This window comes from Mesoplodon mirus, assembly GCF_964341445.2.
Source record: "Mesoplodon mirus genome assembly, chromosome: 9".
In the NCBI taxonomy this organism is placed as follows: Eukaryota; Metazoa; Chordata; class Mammalia; order Artiodactyla; family Ziphiidae; genus Mesoplodon; species Mesoplodon mirus.
Window position 1 is genome coordinate 83,369,303 of NC_138985.1, and position 23,684 is coordinate 83,392,986.

At 34.8% G+C, this 23,684-nt stretch overlaps 1 protein-coding gene across 1 annotated transcript in view; it reads left to right on the plus strand.

Annotated features, from left to right (window-relative positions):
• The window catches only part of CFTR (CF transmembrane conductance regulator), a 187,313-nt gene that overhangs the window by 102,574 nt on the left and 61,055 nt on the right, over window positions 1–23,684 (plus strand). The window contains exons 12-18 of the mRNA XM_082631970.1: window positions 3,210–3,304; window positions 5,809–5,895; window positions 7,400–8,126; window positions 9,875–10,003; window positions 17,669–17,706; window positions 18,164–18,414; window positions 21,910–21,989. Of these exons, the coding sequence (XP_082488096.1) occupies window positions 3,210–3,304; window positions 5,809–5,895; window positions 7,400–8,126; window positions 9,875–10,003; window positions 17,669–17,706; window positions 18,164–18,414; window positions 21,910–21,989 (1,407 nt within the window). The remainder of the gene's footprint in view (window positions 1–3,209; window positions 3,305–5,808; window positions 5,896–7,399; window positions 8,127–9,874; window positions 10,004–17,668; window positions 17,707–18,163; window positions 18,415–21,909; window positions 21,990–23,684) is intronic.

The following is a 23,684-nucleotide window of genomic DNA, read 5'->3' on the forward strand; positions in this document are numbered from 1 at the left end:
AGATTAACTTGGTACCAAGAAACCATCTAAGCAATTCCTTCCTTGAATCCCTCATTTCCTTAATGTATTTTCTCCTTTCCCCGGACCAGTTCCAGGTCAGGATTTGAGGAGTGATACTCAAAGGAATGGCTATTTCTGGTCTTTTTTGGAGGAAATTGATGGTTTTCCATTCAATCTGGACATGTAAAGCCTAAGCTCACTTGAGGATCTTCCAATTTCTTTCTCTAATATTACATTTCAGCCTACTCATATGGGAAAGAAGGAAGAGAATTTTTTTTTCCTTCTCCCTCCTATTTCCTTGGCTTGTTTAAAGGATGAATATTACAGGCTCCTGTGAGAGAAATTTGGCTAAAACAGCCTCTTATTTATTCTGTCGTAAGAAAAGAAAATTATTGAAATAAATTGCATTTGTATTCTTTGGACAGTTACATTCACTAGGGATATTTGCTAAAGTGTCAATTATAGTTCCTTGTCTTCTATCATTTCCTATCTTTCCCTTCACTTTTCTTGTCTCTTTATGCTGCCAGTATCTTCCTGCTTTTTCCTACAGATGTCTACTTCTTCTGACAATTATTCCTTTTCCCATTTTCTTTCTTTTTCTATGCTGTACACCTTTCTTATTTTCTTATATGCACCTGTTTCTTTGTCACTTAATGTTTGTTTACCTTTCCCTCATCCATTCTCTCCTTCTTTCTTCCTTCATTCCACAAATCTTTGTTAAACTCTTGCACTGGGCTAGGATTCTACACCCTCCAAATCTATAATCCCCTAAATGTAACAGTGTTATAAGCGTACCATCAAAATAACTACTGATATTTCTAAATTTAAAAAAAAATAGAAATTTAAACTGATTTAACTGATACTGTATTGAATTCAAATTCGAAAAAAAAACTCCAATAATTCCAGCAACCTCTGGTTTTTTAAGATTGTGCCAGAGGGCTTCCTTGGTGGCACAGTGGTTGAGAATCCACCTGCCAGTGCTGGGGACACGGGTTCAAGCCCTGGTCCGGGAAGATCCCACATACCGAGGAGCAATTAAGCCTGTGTACGACAACTACTGAGCCTGTGCTCTAGATCCCGCGAGCCACTACTACTGAGCCCATGAGCCACAACTACTGAAGCCCGCACACCTAGAGCCCATGCTCCACAACAAGAGAAGCCACCGCAATGAGAAGCCCATGCACCCCAACAAGCAGTATCCCCCGCTCGCTGCAACTAGAGAGAGCCCGCACACAGCAATGAAGACCAAACGCAGCCAAAAAAAAAAAAAAAAAGATTGTGTTAGAAAATGTGCCCCCTTTACAAAAGCCTGCACTCAATCTATTCATATAAGATAAATTATTCTTTCTTTTCCTCTAAAAGATTTATTTTTTTTAAAAGGGAATGGGATATGAGGAAGGAAAGTATGGTGCAGCAGAGAAGAAATACACATGTGAGCCATTTTACTAATGGCTCTAAATTGAGTACAGAGGTTGTGCTGCATAGAACTGCTCACTAAAGGCTTAAAGGCTGAGGTGCTCCTGGACATGCTCCCTTAGCGAGACTGAGATTTAAGACCTCGGGTGTGGAATTTATCTGTAGTCCTTGTTATTTGGATGGAATCCTGGTTATGTGACCTGGTCCATGAGTTGAACAAAAAAATTCAGTCCAGTGGAAAGAAATGAAGCACTTCGTTTCACATGTCTCATAACAACAGAAGGTCCTCCTCATCACAGTGCTATATGGGTCTCAATGACCTCTCTGTGTTGTATTTCTCCAGTGCCTGAGTAGCTAGCTCCACTGAGTCCTGCTGTATCTCCTCCAACATGTCAGCATTTTTTGAGTCACATTTTTGATCCTTTTTGGTCCCCTTAGCTCAGGAGTATTGACAGCAACCATTCCTTGGGGGCAGTGGCTGGCATGGTTCTAAGCCTACAGGAGCTGCCAACTAGCTCTTAATACGAATGATCATGTACTAATTTACCAGCTTTGTGAGTTTACAGTTTTGTGTATGAAGTTCTATTTGACTTTCATATGGTGGGTAACAGAAACAAGTGGACAATATAAGTAACCATTTTGACAGTTTAAATACAGGTAATGTTCATGTCAGTTCAAGGAGAGCGGATGTACTGCTTCTAGATTGTGAAAGAAAAAGGAGGAATAGAGTGGAAGAGTATTTTTAATAGAGGGAGAGAGAAGAAGGTGGTAACAAAAGAAAAGAGAAGATGTATGGGGATGAGAAAAGAAAAGGCAAAGAACTTGTTTTGAATTAAAGAGAGAATCCTATCCATCTAACTCGTCACATTCTCAAGTCTCAGGGCAAACCTCACCTACTCCAGAAAGCCTTATAGCATTTTCTATCTACTTTACAATACTTCTATATTCTGAACAATTAATTTGCCAATTAATTGCATATTGTTTTATTATCTTAAAATGGTTAATTGATTCTTGGGATGTTTTTTAGCTTTCTCCAGGATTATGGCTTATTTTCCAAGTTAGACTTACAATGACTGCAATTTGAGGACTATTTCTTATAAATTCTAATCTTTCACAATGTCTAGCATGGTTGTTGCCACAGAGTTCATTAACTGGAGAAGGGATGACAGGACACGTGTGGCAGGGAGATGACAGGAGAGACAGAGTGGATGGGGAGAGGACATAAGAATGAGGTGGGAGGATGGATGAGGGAGAAGGCTGTGTTGTTTGGGTGGGTAGGTGAGAGAAGTGTGGAAAAGAGATGCCTTGTACCCCTGGTCACTGAATATGCTTAGATACTGCAGGGAGCTGTAAATGGTATTCTTTTAGTTTCTCTTATTAGGAGGTTTATTCATCTTTTGGAATTTCCTTTTAAAGGAGTGAATTTAAATTGAAAGGAAGTGCACTTTAGCACATTAATAGCACTTGGGTTTGTAAAATGGTCAATGGATGATATACACACATCTTTACATATCATAACTATGCATATGCATTTGCTTTACTTTCTGATATTTTCCAATTCTTATTTAATTATCATAAATAACATTTGAAAAATTAAGGAAAGTTTTCTTTATAAAATTTCAACAACGTTTTGAGCAATTGAAATGCATTTAAAGTAACTGAGATGCGGTGTTCACAATTTCTGCTGTGGTTAAAGCAGAAGTCTGATATACGATTGCATTTGAAGGAAAATGTACCTTTCGAATTCAGATCCAACATACTGACAATTCCTCTCTGTCTATTTTTGATAATAGGACATCTCCAAATTTGCAGAGAAAGACAACATAGTTCTTGGAGATGGTGGAATCACATTGAGTGGAGGTCAGCAAGCAAGAATTTCTTTAGCAAGGTGAATATCTGATTATTGGTCCAGTGAGCATTTGTTGTAAATATCATGCATGTAAAAAATTATAGATGATTCTCTATTTCTTTATATTCTGTTTCTGGAATTGAAAAATGCCCAGGATCTTATAGGTAGCAGGTTAAGAATAGCCTTTAAGAACTATAGTTGATGATATAGTATTCATGTCTGATAAAGCTGATGGCTTTTTAAAAATGCATACCCTTATGTTGGTGTGTGTGTTTGTTTGCCTCATGATATGATTTACTACAAATGGAAAACCCTGACACTCTGCCTAGCACAGGAAAGAGAAGATGTAAATTTTTATTTAGTCCTTCATACAGTTCCTTGCTCGCCCCATCCCAAAATGTGCACACCTGCTCTAGGCTTCTGTTTATGCTTCTTGGTTTAGATAAACATAAATTTTCAAAATTTTCAAAATTTTCAACATAACTAATTAATCTCATGACAGAAATAGGGCAAATGATGTCACTTAGCTTAAAGTCTGTAATCTTTAAAGAAAAATACATAGGACAAGCACATCTAACATAGTGGGGGCTATGGTGGTCTCTTGGTGGAGACATTCTTGGCCTAAGCATTTTGAAGTGTCAAAGGGAAGTGTATGTATATGTATAGTTAACTTGTGTCAAGAAGAAACCTTTGAGGTTAAATTGTAACTGTCAGTTTAAAAAATTATTGGTGATATGGTATGGCAAATGTTACTCCAGTTTTATTTGAACAAAATTCTTCTTACTGTGTTGCTGAAGTTGTTAGCAAGAAATCACCTTGACTTATTGATATTTTGGCTTCTTTCCCTTACTTTCTTGTGCTTTCAAAAGCTGGGACAGGAAACTAACTCATTGAGCACCTACAATTGCCTAGTACTATTCTGGGTTGGGTGTGCATGAGTACATGTGTAATTTTACTTAATCCCCATATCACTCTGCCAAAAAAGGATTGTTCTCCCCAACTTATGGAAGAGATAATGAGATAAATGAGGAGATTAGATCTTAACTTGCCAAAATCCACACTGGGAAATTCTAGGGTTACAATTTTAACCAGGTCGTCTTGACTCTACATTAAACCACACCTTGATCTTGGGATTACAATGTCAAGTAATAAATCAATAGTTATGGATAATTCACAGACAAAATAATAGTTTCTAAATAACTGAAAGTTGATTAATCTGTGAGCCAAAGTAAGACTTGTCTTAAACATTTCATTTCAAATTTAGGTAGGATATGCTCTATGGCTTCAGGCATTCAGTATAGAATTGAGTTTGTATTTACCAGTTGAAGATTCAGTTTTATTATAAAATGCACACAGTTTGAGGCATTAAAGAAAATAATTGTTTATTGCTATTCTGATCTGAATGTGTCATGTGTTGTCCATTTGAGGATGATAAATATGTTATTTCTGATCTCTTGAGAAACTGTGGTCATAGATGTGTAGGAGAGAGAGAGGAGCTGAGTAAGGGAAGAAAGCCCTCGAGGGTACATTTAGATGGGGGACTTTTATCTAGTTCTTACGTGTTATCTTCAAAAATAATTTACACTGCAAAGGTTCTTCTAGATTTTACTTTGACTTCTTGTCATTTCTGTTTTTTAATTATTATTATTATTATTACTTCTCTTAGTTACCTGCTGACTAAACACAGTTTCCTTTTTTACAGAATTATACATAAACACTGAATGCTATGTGACTGGCACAGGTATAGGGTACTAACAACCACAGCTGAAAAGATTTAAATGTTATGAAGAAATTGCCTCACTTCCGTTCATATGGGACCATATCTTCATTTTATTACTGTCCTAAGATCAACTTAATGAAGATTTTACTTGCTCATAAAATTTTATTTTTTAACTTAGAAAATAGTAAAATTTTCTAAAATTTTATAATATAAAATAATATGGGTATACATTTTCATTGCAAATTTTTCATCCTTCACTTGTGTGGCATTTTTATGAGTATGGTCCAGAAACTAAGACTATAAGGAGCAAAGAGCAATGTCAATCATACAGCCATAACAACACTGTTATCAATTTGTTGGTAACAGTCAACACTGAAAAAATATTAAAAAAATAATTTCACATAAGTGCTGCAATTTAGTTGCTGTCTCTGACATTTTACAGGTTTGAAACAGTCTATTCTTCTTTGTTTCCCACCAAAAAACAAGACCTTTGAGGGCAGAGCTTGTGTAATTTTTACCATTGTATTCCCAGCGTGTGGCATAGTGCTTGGCTGTAAATAGATACTACTGTTAAAGGGTTTTCTTTTTCTTTTTTAAGGTAATATTTAAAATTGTATGTATGGTGTGATTCAGTTTGTAACTTTTGTAACTTCAAGTGTATGTCACTTATATTTAGCAAAACCACTTCAGCAGTTTTTGGAGTATTGTGAAAAGCCATAAAAATCACAGAGGACTTATCTTTTTGTTCTTTACTTAAAATAATCTATACCAAAAGACATGGAAATATTGAAGGAATCTAATTTCATTTCCATTTTCTTTTTAGAGCAGTATACAGAGATGCTGATTTGTACCTATTAGACTCTCCTTTTGGGTACCTAGATGTGTTAACAGAGAAAGAAATATTTGAAAGGTATGTTCTTTGAATAACTTATTCATGCTAAAAGACAAGAAGGAACAACTATACCACCATAGGCTGCATATTACTCCTTGAGAAATATGTCTACCATTGTGACTCAGAATGGCAGAATGTAATGTAGCCACTTATTCAAATCTGATCTTCCCTCTACGGTCAAGATTAAAGATCACATCCACTTTTCTGTGCACCTTATGCTGAACCAATTTTTTCCATTATTACTTTAACAATCACTATTTATGTAGGTTTTTATAGTACTATTGTCTTGTGACATAGCTTATATTATTTTAATTGATTATTATACTTAAACTTTTTATTCACTTTTTTCGTGTTAGTATTTTATTTTATCTCCTCCTTAGGTAGTAAACTTCTTAAGGAACCAAAGAAACTGAATGTTTTAATGCTTTAATATAGGTGAATGCTCAGACTATTCATCTACCTCAATACCCCCTTCAGAACCTTCTCCTCGGTCACACAAAGCTCAGGGTATACATTTCACTGGAGCTCCCATTGGGGCTCAACGTATGTGAAGTTCCTAACAGGAACAGTTAGTTATATAACTTGATTTTAAGGTTTCAAAATGATTTCATAGACTATAAAGTAGTTTATTAAGAGAATTATCATGATTCATTTTAATCAATAAGGATGTAGATTGTGTGTGTATAAAATGGCCGTATTTTTCCTAGAAGCACCTTTCCTAGAATTTAGCAAAATTTAATACCTATGATACTATTTTTATAATCCTGTAACTATAAGTACCTTCTTACCAATATAAACTTTGCTAGTTATGTTAGTATGTTAGAGTATAGACTAGAATGATACCTCTTTCTATCATTATATAATATAAAATTGTTTAATGCCAAAAAGAAATTGGTCTCCCTTAGATGGTTCTAGTCAGGATTTACTTCTAGACTTAGAGGGAAGTTTTGTTGGAGGAGGGTCAAATTTATCATCCAGTTCTCAGGTTTGTTATTGTTGTTGTGTTTTAAACAAATAAAATTAGTCTTAATATAAGCTCTTAAGTACAAAATTGGTGGTCAACTTAAAATATAAAAGGAAATGAGTAGAAAATTTAAAGAACAAGAAAGCTCTGACATTTTAGAAGACACATAGAAATATAAACCCTAAGGAATCTTAAAGGTCATCTAACGATTCCCTCATTTTCTTGATGAATCAGCCATGACACAGAGGGTAACCAGTTCGTTCAAAGTCAAATGTTTATTTAATATCAGATATTTAATTTCATTCTAGGTCTGTTAACACTCAACTTTATACTGTAGCATACTATAATAATTCAGTAATACAGTATTTCATGACATAATAATTCAAGAAGGGCAAATTAGTTACTATTGAATATTTACTTATTTTAAGTATAATAATAACATTGTATGGTAGAGGTTTTATACAAGAATAGGTTAATAAAATGTTAAAATGCAATATATATACTATTGTAATAAATTGTTTATAAAATTAATATTTATATATTTTTATATTCTTAAAGCTGTGTCTGTAAATTGATGGCTAACAAAACTAGGATTTTGGTCACTTCTAAAATGGAACATTTAAAGAAAGCTGACAAAATATTAATTTTACATGAAGGTAGCAGCTATTTTTATGGGACATTTTCTGAATTACAAAATCAACGGCCCGACTTCAGCTCAAAGCTCATGGGATGTGACACTTTTGACCAGTTTACTGCAGAACGAAGAAATTCAATCATAACTGAGACTTTACGGCGTTTCTCACTAGAAGGAGATACTTCTGTGTCCTGGAATGAAACGAAAAAGCAATCTTTTAAACAGACTGGAGAGTTTGGTGAAAAAAGGAAGAACTCCATTCTCAATTCAATCAGCTCTGTGAGGAAATTTTCAATTGTACAGAAGACTCCATTACAAATGAATGGCATCGAAGAAGATTCTGTTGAGCCTTTAGAGAGAAGACTATCCTTAGTTTCCGGTTCTGAACTGGGAGAGGCGCTCCTGCATCGGAGCAACATGATCAGTGCTAGTCCCACATTTCAGGGACGAAGGAGGCAGTCAGTCCTGAACCTTATGACCTGCTCCGCAGTGAACCAAGGTCAAAGCATTCACCGAAAGACAGCGACATCCACACGAAAAATGTCACTGGCCCCTCAGGCGAGCTTAACTGAAATAGATATATATTCCAGACGGTTATCTCAAGATACTGGCTTGGAAATAAGTGAAGAAATTAATGAAGAAGATTTAAGGGTGCGTATAAGTAATCAGTGTGGTGTTTCCATTTTTTCCTTTCTTTTTTTTCTTTTGGCCACAAAGAGTGGGATGTAATACATACTCTGTAGCAAAACTTACTCAAATTTGAGTTTAGGATGAGGTTTATTTTTAAGATTCCCAAAGTCCAAAGTATGTAAATTATGTAAGCAACTTCGAAATGTGAAAGAATCAACTATTTCCTTTTGTGATGTCTCTTACTGTAAGATGTATTGTTAAGTCAAAGCAAGGACTAATATTGAGTCCTTTACTAAGCAGTGATAATCATTAATGAGAAAAATTATGAATTATTATAAATCTGTTTCATTACCCTCCTAAAACCTCTGTGGGAAGAGGTGGAGTGAAAACAAATATATAAACAAATAATAGCTTCAGTTATTGAGAGACAAAGAAATGTTTCTGTATGCAGGTAGCCTCTATAAGGTATATAAACATCTAGTCCCTCAACAGGACTAACATTCTGGCTTATACATCAGTCTTGCCTGAATTTAGTTAATGTGAGCTTTTTTATCGTTTAAATTTGCATTATACATAGGATTTCTGGGCAGCTTTCTTTTAAAGAAGGTGTGTGAAATTCAACATATACTAGTGTCAACGTTCAGGTAGAAAGTCTTTTGTATTAAGTTCTAAAGAATAAAATGCTTTTATTCTTAAAATAGGCAGTAGAAAAGAGGAGGGTTTTTTTTTTAAACTAGAAAAATTCCTTAAGTGCCTTGGATGAAACAGTGTTGTAATAAATTGATATGTTTAATAGCATAGATCAATTAAGAGTAGTATGACCTTTGGCAAGTCACATGTCATTTAATGTCTCTGGGCCAAAGTTTCTTTCTTTGTAAAATGAGGGAACAGAATAGATGATCTCTAAAATACATACTTTCAGTGTTTCTATAATCTTAAAAAAGGTTTCCTAAAAGATAATTTATCTGTATGGTTTTAATACCTATCTGAATGAATTTCTCAAACGTGATTCTATAAGTTTAATCGTAAAGAATGATCACTTCGACTGATAATAGTATTTATTGATTGCTTCTAGTGCCATGAGCATATTCTTAGAAGGTACTTCTCATTATCCTCATTTATAGATAAGGAAACTAAATTTTAGAGAAGTTCAGCTGCCTGAATTCAAGCAGCTCCTAGGAAGTCAATGATAGAGTCCAGATTCAAATACAGGTTTACTTGACTTCAAAAATTTTTACATCTAACCAGTGTGTCATATTCCAATTTCCTAGGACCCTTTCTTTGATGTTCTAGTGCTTCTTCTGTGAATTTTGTTGACTTTATAAGAAACAAAACTATCCTTTCCCTTTGAAATATCTGGATTTTCTCTCTTTCAAATTATTGAACTATAGCTCTCAAAGTTAAGTCAAGGACGGTTCTGGGAAGCTTCAGTTTGCTGGTACCATTTATTTGATAAAATGTGTGACACTGTTAAGCATTAAAATGGTAAAATTGTTCAAAAACAATACAGTTGTTTTATCAGCAATATTACATTCAGAGTTTGAAGAATCACAGTGTTTCTTATTTTTCAAAAAGCTATGTTGCTCCAGTGGACATTATATTGGCTGTGGAGTGACATCACATGTGTCATTCATAATGGTTTATATTTGTTGAAATTCACTTAGTTTCAAATAGTAATATTCCTTTATTTCCACACATTCAAAATAAAACCACAGTGCTGGTGAGAACCTGTATTGTCTCATTGTAATAACCATGATTCTTTTTTTCAGGAGTGCTTTTTTGATGATGTGGAGAACATACCAGCAGTGACTACATGGAACACATACCTTCGATATATTACTGTCCACAAGAACTTAATTTTTGTGCTAATTTGGTGCTTAGTCATTTTTCTGGCTGAGGTAAGAATTTTCTGTTATTAAATATTAATGTGATTTAAAGTTAAATTAGGAATAGTTTGGAAGGATATATGTATATATATATACACATATAAATGTATATATATACATAAATATAAGTGTATATGTATATATGAAATTTTATATCATAATGATATGTATAGTTCTTCTATTGATATTTTATTACTTCATACATAGCATATAAAATATACTTAAGCACATGTCTTCTACATGAAGAGTTTTTAATTGAGACATTCAAAACCTCAAAGTAGAATGTCTTTATATGCATTGAATTTAAACAATGAAAATTATTCTGTACTAAATATTAAATTCATTTGACTCTAGATATGGCATTATTAAATATGCCAGAGATGAATCACCACCTTTAAAAGACTATTTTCTCACAAAATAAAATAAATATATATTAGTGGCTTAGAAATCATTTTAAACAAGCCTTTCAGAGATTCAAATCACCCATTTGCTTACAGAATTCTTTTGTCTTCAGTGCCACCATCATGGTCTCTTTACCATGCTGCTGCTGGCCTTCACATCCCCAGGTTAAAATAAAAGGGGGGCGGTAGGTCACAGGTTCAGTTCTGCATTAAGGTAAGAGGTTTCTGAAGCTGGTTGGTGAATGAGGTTTTTCTCTAGATCAGGAGCAGCCACTTAAATGCGAAAAGAGGCTTGGCAGAGGATGTCTAGGGGTGAAGTGGCTTTGAGGCTGGATGGAGAATATTTGCCCTCCAATTGTCAAATGGGGGCAGTCGTAACTCAACACTAGCCAAGGACTTCCCATGAGGGGTTTGGGAATCAGTTTCGCTAAGCCTTCTTATTTTTCAACATAAGATGAAAATACAGATTTTTTCTATAAAAATTTCCCATTTTTAAGTGTGGGTAGTTGGTTAAAGTAAAACAAACAAATGAACACTACGTGGGTACAAAAAAAACTCATCTGTGGATTGGATTCAGCCTGTGAATGACTACTCTAGATATTTATCTCGGAGGATACTGCTGGATGTGTCCTAATATACAGCCTGAATCCAACATAAAGGCCCAGGCTGCCTTCAGGGGAGAAATGACTCAGGTGAAGTACTGCCTCTCCTGAGGGTGTACAATTATATACATACCTGAAACCCAAACTTAAAATTACATCATTGTCTTATTAGGCTGCTTCTAACCTCAGTTAAGTAGTCTACATAAAATATTATCACTCCTCCTTGACCAAGTAAAGTAGTGTAAAATATTAAAGGTATGTACCAAAAGTTGTACATACCACTTCACCTATAAAGTGTTGGTTTCCATTTGATCTTTGAGTTTTGATGATATCTCTTCTTTTGCTCTACTACTATTTTAAATTAATAAAACAAATGGAGGCTGACTGTGAGATGCAGTATTGCATAGTGCCACCTCTGGACTCAGACTGATCTGGCTGTGAATTCTAATTATGTGTTATTAACACTATGACACTGAACAAGTTAGTTAACCTCTCTGAGCCTCAGTTTCCTCATCTATAAAATGGAGGTTGTAATAGTACCAATTTCAAAGGTCATTTTTGTGGCTTAAAATATATCATGATTATAAAGCACTTACTGTAGGGCTTGGCATATAATGAGCAATGCTAATTGCTATTCTTACTAATATCCTTAATGTCTATCATCATTATAAAGCTCAAGCTAGTTTGAGGTGAACAAGTCCATGACAGAGATACAGTGAAAATTTCAATAATTCCTTTTACAACTTAACAAAACCATGGGGTTGAGTAACTTGAGACTCTTATGTGAGGTAATGAAAATTGCGTTGAAATGTATTTTTAATATACCTCATTAACCTCTGCCAATCATGCCAAATGACCAACATTAATGGAATGAAACTCAGTCTTGTGCCACAGTTAATCTCAAACCAGCCCTTTGTCATTGTTAATGATTTGAACCTTTTCATTGAAAGATCAACATTACTTGACTGTCTTCAGTTTAGCTTTATGAGAAAAAATGGTCCTATCTGAATGTGGTGGTGATTTATGTTCAATTACAGGACCCTTGTCCCATGTAGAGCTGTAGAGCTGAACTTACGTGCCTTTCAACACAGTATAGTTAATTAATTAGAGACTGAGCATCGAGCCACTAAACATGTGTACAATATTATTAGCTCACTTACTCAAGAAGACAGTGGTCCTTTGTCTTTAGGCTAGAAACCAAACTACAACAGAGGATGTAAATGTTGTATAACTTCCCATTATTAGTTGAGCTCTCACAATTATTGCAAAAACTTTTCTTTTTAATGGACAAAAAAACCAGTAATGTCATTTTCTAGGCAAGAAATAATATAAAAAATTATGAGCGTTTTTTGGCCCAGTATCCTGAAGGCATTGCCAATTGACTGGTTCTCAAACTTTTGAATAACAAAAACTTGGTGATAGTAGAAAAACAGTAATTGTTTTCATCATGTGCACAGCTATATAGCTAAACAAATCATTCAGATGTTCACAATTCTGTCACATCTTTGAATCAAAATTTACATAATTTTACTTTTAGACTAAGCTCCTTTCTTAATACCAATGTGCCTCTTCTCATTACCATTGAAATATCTCATATGTGCTTTGCATCATGGTACAAGTGCTAATCCAGGAAGATAGTTTAGGTCTTTTAAACTTTATTTAGAGCCTCATACTCAACATGATCAGAGAACCTAAAGAAAAGTTAAGACACATTTCTTCCTTTGTGGAAGTGATGTACCCATTTTTAGTTTTCATACTAAAACTTCAATCTAGATTTTATAATTTTATAGAGTAGTTTCAATAAACTTCCCTTTTAGAGTATGAAAGTAATAAATTTTTTATTTCTTCAAAGTGCTAAACTGAAAAAATTAGTTTGGTCTGCTCTGTTACCAATTATCATTAGAGTGTCATTTTGATAAAGGAGTCAGTCTACCTTATATTTTTGTACTGTTTTCTTTACCATAGAACAATATCTTCTGTTAAGTTCTTAGATACTAGCACCAGGGATATAGGCTTTTAAATTTCTATTATGTTGGTCTCTCTAGTGCTCTAACTTGGCAGTACAGCATTGACTAGATAGAGAAGAAATGCAAATTATACAGTAGGAGGCAGTTTCTTCCTTCCTTTTACAACAACCAGAGGGTATCATTGTTGCCTGGAGTATCTGAAGATCCAGTTTAGTCCTTTTATTCCTGAGAGTTTTAAGAAAAGTGTCAGAGAACTGCTATATACTATTCCCTTATGATTTCCCTTCTGTTTGCTAATGAGGAATCACTAGGTGACTTTACATTATTAGTATATGCAATATGTGCTCCCATAATACCTTAATGATAGTTATACCTTTATTGATAATACTTTTAAGTATTATCTTAAAAGTAATACTTAAAAGTAATACTTAAAAGTAAATACTTAAAAGTAATACTTTTAAGGCAGCATTACTTAGCAGGTGTCTATGTTTTAGGGCGTGATTTAACCTGCAAAGCATTGAAATCTGCGATTAAGTCATAAAAAGGTGTCACTTTACTATTACTGCCTGTCATTCATTCAGCCACTTACTAATTCAACACATATTTTTTTAGTTCTTTCAGTACGTCAGGCATAATTCTATATGCTGTGTATACCATGAAGTACAAAACAGAGTGTGCAGATAGAATACACTAATGTACTTATGTTAGCAGAACATTCATAATGCTGTGCTCCTTTGGTGAAAACTCAAAATGCCAGTACTATTTTAATGGTAGTCATTTACACACAGATCTCCTTGTGTGACTTGGGAAGAGCTCTGAATTCTACATTTGTACAGAACTTATAGAATGAATTGGTTCCGGTTCTTTATCTTTATCCTACATAACATATCATGATATGTTATGCTTTTTTAAATGTTTTCTATGTGATTAGTATATAATTTCTCTCTGTTGACATGGGTATTTTTTATTTTTAAAAAATATTTATTTATTATTTATTTGGTTGCACTTGGTCTTAGTTGTGGCAGGCGAACTCTTAGATGTAGCATGCATGTGGGATCTAGCTCCCTGACCAGGGATTGAACCCAGGCCCCCCGCATTGGGAATGCAGAGTCCCAACCATCATGCCACCAGGGAAGTCCCTGTATTTTTTATTTAAGTATACTCTTATTTATCCCTTCCTTTATTTATTAAGTACAGATTTACCGAATGCCTACCGTTTATCAGGCATTGTTTTAGACGCTAAGGCTACAGTAGGAAAGAGGACAGAGGATAAATACATTTTGATGGAAATAATCACAGAGTGTAATAAGTGCCAGAAGGAAATAAACAGTGGGCTAATATAAAGCTGGGCAAAGGAGGGTAGACAGGGAAGGCTTCCTGACGAAATGACATTTCATTGACACCGGAAAGATAAGAAGGACTCAGACATGCAGAAACTGGGGCAAATGCAAAGGACTTGGAAAAGTTTGATAAATTATGGAAACTGCGAGGAGGCCAGCACAATTGGAACAGTGGGAGAGAGAAGTGAGTGGCATGTCATGTGGTGACATTGGAAAAGTAGGCCAGAAACAGGTTTGCAGAACCATTGGCTGAAGTAAAGAATTTGGGTTTTATTTTAAATGCAAGAGGAAGCCTCTGAAAGGCTTCATTCAGGGTATGATATGACTTTTTTATGCTTTAAAAAAGATCACTCTGTCTACTATATGGAAAATGGATTGGATGGGGACACGAAGGGAGGCCGAAATATCTGTTATGACAGGAAAGGATTGCTGTTATTAACTAGGCTCAGCATCCAGACTGTTTAGAACCTTTAAGTCATATTTAAAGGCCTCTGAAGATATTCCACAGTGAAGTATTTAGGAGTGTCTTTTTTGTAGTTCATTAAAGTTCTTCATGATAGAATATTGGACCATTATACCTCATTTGGTTGTATTCACGTTTTTGAACCTTTTCTATACCTGGCCTTGGCAGTTTTCTTCTCTTTTCACGCCTATTTTCTTTCATTGTGAGTATCAAACTTGTACCTAGCCAGGTTATGTCATGGTAGGGTTCCTCCTAAGTCTTGAATATATTCTTGCTCTAGTTCTCCATCACATCTTATTTTTGAAATCATACTGTTGGTGTTTTACTATATAGATGATCAACCTTCATCTGTCACGTCTCCGAAGATGTTTACTAGTTCACTTAGCAAATAAGTCTTTCAGAAAGAGGCACTTAATTTCTCTTTCCATATGTATATGCTGTATATTCTATCCCTGACATGCCATTATTTTTTAAATCATAGAGACGAATTATCTATATAATTTAAATTGTGACCTAGCTTCTAAATACTGGCTACTTCTTTTTCATTTGCGGTCATTTGCAAAGTTCGTGAATCATCATGTTGACTGTTTGTGGATCTATCCTTAGAGAACACCATCATCAGACTCCTGATACCTAGCATGGGTATATAATAAATACTCTGGCTACACCTCTATCTCACTAACAGTTTTAGTCTGTTCATGCACTGTCCAGTACAGTAGCCACCCACCAGCAATGTATGACCACGTAAATTAAATGAAATTATTTAAAATGAAACACAATGTAAAATTCAGTTCCTCAGTCACCCACACTGGCCACATTTCAAGTGATCAAGTGCCATGTGTATTAAGTGGCAATGATACTGAACAGTGCAGATATTGAACATTTCTATTTTTGTAGAAATTTCTCTTGGACAGTGCTGATCTAGACAGGACCATTTTCTATGTGATATGGAATGATGTCTAAAACCCTGAAAGAGCTGAAAATAATGACCTTTTTGCTTTTCCTCTAATCTTTCAGGACTGTCACTCTATCACAAACTGTATGAACTTTATAACCTCAAACATTTTGGAAATTAAATGTTAGAACTTGCTTGCTTAATTGTTTCTATATGCCCCAGACATTTTCATTAAAGTCATTATGTCAAGTCCTTGGAAATGTTTTTGTTCCAGTCAATAAAAGTAGTTTGGGTTGGTGGTTCCACACGTGGTCTCTTCTGCAAGTGGTCTCTATTCACAAGAGCCAAGAAATAACTTTATATTACACTGATTAGACCAGTGTCTTTGAACAACTGCTTTGGTTATTGTAAATATTATAAAATATTTATTTCTGGGATTTACTCACATTCAGAGAAGGTTGGAATGCCAACAATATTGACAGTTCTTTCACTGGAACAAAGAGGGACTATAATAACCAAAGAGTCACTCAGAAATATACCCTTATCTAGGTTCTTGAGTAATTTGATTAGTCTTAGGAAATCGGAAAACATTTGTACTGGAACAAAGACTTTTGAAATAGCTAGATTATTGCTGTGTTTCTTGTCATTTTGAATTCACTTGAATTTCAAGGAAACAAAGGTGGTTTTTCTTTTTATTAATATGGTTCATGGAGGCTATGTGTATAATGAAAAAAAGTAGGAAAGTGAGAATGATGCTATTAGATTTTTCATTATTATACTCCTATCTGCTATGCAAATTTACCTAAAATTGTATACTATTTAAAGTATAGAACTTCATAATGTAATTTCTTAATGCTAATTATTCTCCATAATTTTTATATGGTACTGTTACTTAAGATAAACTGATTATGAAATAAGAGATAGATTTCTTATACCAAATGTATTTGTTTCTCCCCTATTTATTTTTACTCTGTGTTCATTTTCAAATTATTTTACTTACAATTTCTCCTTTTTTTCTATTTGATTCTTTGTTAAAGTTATTATCGGGCTAATTGTATAATTTCAGTCTTATAATTATGTAAATATTTCTGGTGTTATAATTGTGTTGGTATCATCACAAGATTGTTTTCCCACAGCATTTAGGAGACTGCAGTGCCAAATTGAAATAGAACAGAGTACAGATCATTTAAATAACACAGAAACTAAAAAAAAAATCATGGTTGTTAAACTTTTTTTTTTTGGTTTATTTATGGGATAGAACATTTGTTCTTCAACCAAAAGTTTCCACCTTGAGAAAGCCCAAATAGTGCCAATAGTGTGTGTTTTAACCTGAATGCACCTTATCTTTATTCAAAAACCATGAATTTATTTATTTATTTATTCATTTAGAATTTTATTTTTTTATTTTGTATACAGCAGCTTCTTATTAGTTATCTGTTTTATACATATTAGTGTATATCTGTTAATCCCAATCTCCCAATTCATCCCACCACCACCCACCCAAAAACCATGAATTTTTACACTTTTGAGATTTTAACTGGTTTTCATAAATATATATCTCATCTTTTCCAATAATTAATTGGTCTTATAGTTATGTCCCTCATAATCATTGTATGACAAATGAAATTATTTATAGCCACCAACCAGATAAATTATCTGCCAGCAGGCTGAAAGTAATCTCTTCATAAGAAACAAACTTTATTATTTAAAATGTTTAACTGCAATATTAGCTCTCCTGTGAGGTTCAATGAACAGTTCCTGTTGAATGAAGGAGAGAAATGGAAAAGTATTTTATTCAGTGAAATTTGAATTCCATTAGCTTAACATGTTCTCACTTCAAATAGTGGTTCTTAGAACAATTATTGCAGCTGCTGGACCCAGGAAAGTAAAGCAAAGGAAAATGAAATTGTATATATTTCAATGTTAGTCATGGTGGAATTAGAAGTGGGTGGGGGAAAATAGGAGAAGATGCTGGAAAAAAAAATCAAGTGTTTATTGTTCCATTCCAGGTGGCTGTTTCTTTGGTTGTGTTGTGGCTGCTTCCAAAGTGAGTATTCCATGTCCTATTGTGGATTGTATTTTGTTTCTATTGATTATTTGGGTCTTATTAATTATTGTAATAGCCACTCTGCTTCATTTCCCCACAGTACTGTAGTGGAAAATTGAGTTCTTTTGTTTAAAATTGTGAGCATGTGCAGTTCCTGCAGCTCTTTACCAATTTTTAAAGGATTTAGTTGTGCTTAGTTTCCATAAAATGCAATAACAATATTTAAAACAACCTTGCACACTTAGTATTTTCTCTGAGTATTTGAAATTTTATCTATTTCAATGGTTAAAAACTTAATCTACTTTCTTGCAATAGTAAGTCCTTCAGGTTAAAGGCATAAGCTCTGCTAATGAAATATGTTGTGTTTCTTTAGACTCAAATTCAGCATCATTTACATGTATTGGAAATTCAGTGGGAAAGTTTGGTTGCCTGATAACAATTTCCTTTTGCTTTACAGAACACCTCCTCAAGACAAAGGGAATAGTACTAAGAGTGCAAATAACAGTTATGCAGTGGTCATCACCAACACCAGCTCGTATTATGTTTTTTACATTTATGTGGGAGTAGCTGACACTTTGCTTGCTCTGGGACTCTTCAGAGGTTTACCACTGGTGCATACTCTAATCACAGTCTCAAAAATACTACACCACAAAATGTTGCAGTCTGTTCTTCAAGCCCCTATGTCAACACTCAACACGTTGAAAGCAGGTACTTGACTAGGTGTACAAAATGAAGCTGCTGCTCCTCCACAAACAGGGCCTGTGAGTTGGTTGGTTTTCTAGTAGTAGCACTGGCTTTTGCATGCAGGCATCTACCCTTTGTTGAGCTTCCTTATGACTGGCATGTACCTGTCTCAGGTATTACAGGTTCTCAGATACCGTCACTCCTCATATTTCTGTATCAGTTAATTAGAGTAGCTCAGTTTGTTAGGACATGATGCTGATGGGGCTGTAGCAACAGAAGCAGGCCCTTCTGAGTCAGCTGTTCTTCTCTATTCAGATATTTGATATAGCTCCCTTCTAAGCATCTTGTTGCCAATGTATAGTGTTGTTTAAAAGAGGAGAAGATTTGAAGTGATCAAAAAAATTCTAAGATTCTTTTACTAATAAAGTGTTTTGATGAGGTAGAGTAATCTTGTTTCATGTAACTGTTCAAAGATGATCCCATAAATTCATTCAGGGTTGTTTTAAATGGGTTGGGTGGATCCCAAATGTATTTTTTTAAGTATTTTTGACACTATCATAGAGGTTAGTAAAAGAATACAAGCTGTCAGTTATAAAATGAGTAAGGTCTGAAGATCTAATGTATAATGTGGTGACTATAATTGATAACACTGTCCTGTATAATTGAAATTTGCTAAGAGAATAAAACTTAAATGTTCACTCACACACGCACAAAGGTAACTATGAAAGGGTATGAATGTGTTAATGAACTCAGTGAGGGAATCCTTTCACAATGTATACATATATTAAATCATCACGTTTTATACTTTAAATATCTTACAATTTTTTTGTCAATTATACCGCAACAAAAATAATTAATGCCACAGAAAGTAAGAGCAGTGAAATAAAGGGACCAAAGATTGTAAAAACTAAGGACAATAAGTTACTTTGAAAGTAATCAATTTTATTGATTCCCCTTTAGACAAATTCACATTTAAAGAATCTGAGGTTAATAAGGAATCTCCCAAGTTTTATTCTTACAGAAATCTGTTGAACACTTACTTTCTATGGCACTAAGCCAGGAACTGGTATGAAAAGATGAATAAGGCACAGTTCTTGCCCTGGAAGAATCCAGACAAGGAAGAGGAGGTAGACACAGGAACATTTGATTATGAAGGAAAGAATAAATTCCAAGACCGAGATTTTTAGAGTGATATGTATCTAAAAATCTCAAGATAAGAATTATCCATCATTTTTTTCTGGGTAAAACATTTCAGTGTTAGTATTCAAGAAGATCTTCCTTATATTTATTCTTTTAAGCCCTTGTGTATCACTAAAGCCTTGCCTCATTTGGATATACTCATCACCACGCTTCTGTTTTAGAGCTAAGAAATTTTAGACCTAAAAGAGAATGCCCAATTACTTTGATCCAATGATTTCATTTTTTTAAGTGAGAAAACTGAGATCCTGAGAAGGTAGGGGATTTGCCCAGGATTCTAGCAGTGAGAAATGGGCAATGAGATATAATGAAAGAAGCATGGGAATTGTTTGAGGTCTGGCTTGTCCTCATAAGAGTGATGATCATGGACAAGTTACTCTTCTGAGACTTTGCATCCGCATCTGTAAAATGGGGAAAGGAATAATTATCTCAGAAGATCATTGTGAGAATGAAAAAAAGACATCATCTACTAGCCTGTTACATAGCCAACAGGAAATAAATCCAGTTCCCCATTGTTGTTCCCTTTCTATTGTTTCCCATTTGAAATATACTAAGCACTAGAATGATGTATGTATATATATATTTTTTTTACCAAAGCAACTTTCATTTTCTACACAGAATAAATACCATACGCTACTTTTTTTCAATTTTTGATTCATTTATGAAAAGATATACAAATATGTTTAATTAAATATGCTAAATAAAATATCATTGGTAAGGGCAAGGAGATAGTGACAAATAAAAAAATAATTTAATTCTTCCTACATAAGGCTTTTTGCTGAGGGCTCAGAGTGATACAAAATAAATGTGACATGCTCCAATGACCTCTAGAAATTTACAGTCTAGAAAAAAGAGATAAGACATGTATACAAGCAGCTGTACAGCATGGATATAATTATTACAACACAGAAGTGCTGTAAAGATGTATTAAAGGTATTAAGTGTGTCCAGAGGAAGAAGGGATTAATTTGAGCTGGTGCAAAAATTGATGCTTCCTTGCAGGAGAGGCATTTGAGTTGGGCTAGGAAGGAGACAGATTTTAACATGTAGACATGAGAGGAAAGGGTTTTCAGGCAGAGGAGCTACATGGAAAAGGCAAGGAGGTAGGAGAGTATAAAGTGTATTTAAACAATAAGCCAGTTTGAAACAATGTTTGAGAAGAGGAAGCTTGTACCTAGGGTAGTTTAAGGCCAAATCATGGAAGGTATTAAATATTAAACTAAGAATTTTAGACTTTATCCTGCAGTAAATGGGGGGGGGTAAATGATAAGATTCAATATCACTTTGTACAGTATTATGTTATATTTTATCTAATTATAGGTTTAACTCACCCCTAGACAATGTATTCCTCAAGGGCAAGGAGCAAGGCTTATTCACCTCTGTTATCTCAGTGCCTAGCATTGTGCCTGGCACCTAGCACTCCATGTGTAACTTTTCTTCATGGAAGGAAAAAATGATCAGACTTACAAATGTGAGTCTGTTAATTTAGAAGACAGACTGAAGCTTAGATTGCCAGTGAAGAAGGTAGAAAAGGAGGACATGGCAAAGGAGGTCCACATGGTGGGCAGGAAGGGGTTGAGAGCAGCCACGGGTTCTGCTGAGGTATGTTTTAGAAAGGTGTGGAAGTTGAAGGATAGGGAGGCTCTATATTACAAAATACAGATATAAGGGAATGATGAGAGCATATCCAGAAAATTATTACTAAACTCAGGCTTGTAAATGGGAGACTGTAGTAATAGGATTGTGCCTATTCCTGACATAATTTGTGATAGGGCTCTATTAAAGACCTTGGTTTTTGCCTGAATCTTATAGCAATCTGTATTTTATAGAAGTTTAAAAGTAGGAGACATGGGCTTCCCTGGTGGCGCAGTGGTTGAGAGTCCGCCTGCCGATGCAGGGGACACGGGTTCGTGCCCCGGTCCGGGAAGATCCCACATGCCGTGGAGCGGCTGGGCCCATGAGCCATGGCCACTGAGCCTGCGCGTCCGGAGCCTGTGCTCCACAACGGGAGAGGCCACAACAGTGAGAGGCCCACATACCGCAAAATAAATAAATAAATAAATTTAAAAAAATAAAAATAAAAGTAGGAGACAGTAAATTGAACACAGAGTTATTTAGAATCTTTGTACAACTTAGAATCCTTGTACTAAAATTGTCTACGTCATTATATATATATATATATGTATATATATATATGATTATGTACTCATTTATATTTGAGTTTTGAATGCTTCTCCTGTGATCCAAATGTATCAAATTCATCAAATATTGATATGTATTTTTAAGATTACTAGTTTTTGAAGAATTTTTCTTCACATTATAGGTGGGATTCTTAATAGATTCTCCAAAGATATAGCAGTTTTGGATGATCTTCTGCCTCTTACCATATTTGACTTCATTCAGGTTTGTTAAAATAAGTACTATTAAGTGACTTTGCTTTGTTGCACTTTTTAAAACTAATTAGAAAATGTAGTAAATTAGTTCTTGCTTACTTTTCATTCGATTAAGAGTTGAAGCCTGTATATTTTATAAATCTTCTCAATATTAAAAAAAATCTTCAAAATAGTCATACATTTAGTAAATTCAGTAGTAAGTCAGAACTGTTTACCTGACCAAAACCTAAGGCAATTCCTCATTTAGATACAATAGCTGTCTACTTGGGAGTTATTTAAGATGTATAGCAGACTGCTTTCCCCCAAATCACTGTCCATGAAGTGTGACATTTTTGACATTGGCATCACTATTTGGGAGAAGTCACCTACCTCCAGAGGGCCCGTGTTAAAATGAAGATCCGTCAGTTTCCTGGTGGACTACAGTTTCGACCAGTCTCATCCATGAACACTTTGGCAAAGATTAGCTAGTTAGCAGTCTCACAGTAAGGACCATAATGCAGAGACAGAAGTACAGGTAAGTTTTCAAGCAGGTGAGAGAGGAAGGAAAAATTCAGGACTAGTCAGGACTATCCCTGGGTGACAGATCTGAAGACACCTGCAGGGCAGCCTGACTCTGAGCATGTGTCCTTGGGGTGGGGTGATTGATGGTGAAAGTGGAGAAGGGAAGAAGGGGTTGGAGATGAAGGTGACCTAGGGGATACCACATTAAGACTTCATAAGTGAGAGAACTTGAGTGTTGTGAGTTAATAACCTTGGCTGTTGAACGAGGTTTGAAAACAGCTTACTGTCTGGCTTAGGTTGAGCCTCAGAGAGTAAATAATGCAGTCGCCATGACCTCCTTGGAGAGACACTTGGAACAGGATGCTGCCCATCTTAGGATGAGTTGTTCGCCACCCCCGCCACTGAGAACCTATGAAATAAAATAAAATAAGGGCTATCACATTTGTGTGTATACACAACTGACATTGGCAGGTGCACAAAAACCAGATTGCCAGTTTGCCTCATCTGGAATAATTGGCACAAACACATTAACTGTTCCAGGTGAACTTTAGTATTTTGAGTTTCCTTCAGTTACTCTGTTTAGGGATATAACAGCAACCGCTGCTGGAATTCTTTAACCGATGCTTTGAGTTTATGCATGTGAAAGAATGTTTCCCATGTCTTTCTTTAATTTCTGGACATTTCTTCCTTGTTCTAGGATTGTAAATGACTGGTCTCAACTGTAATATTATTAAATCAGGTACAAACTGGAACATGAACATCTTGACATGATTGCAAAAGAATTCGCGAATGTTAGCCCTTGATAATTAAAAAAAAACTTTTGTAGTCTGCTGAGTATTTTCTGAATCAGTGTAAGGCTCACTTCAGAAATCTTTTGGGAGAGTGCAGTTTTGAACATTTATTTTATGAATTAACGTCTTGACACACGTGATGGTTCTCATCCTTTCTCTTACGGCAATTTCAGTAGTTTCTGCTCAGCTTCTAATGTTGTTGCAGCTCACTAGTTGTTTCATAAGTGATTGGGCAGGGCTTTTTTATTTTGATTTCCCTATTTTATTTACAAGGAGGTCTCACATTAAGGAAGCATTGATACATGACAATCAAATACAGTACAAATCTGATTAATTTTGATTTATTAAAAATGCATCAGAGGGGTACCCCTTTGGTTATACTTATGCTCAGATTAGTTAAATTTCTTTTTAGT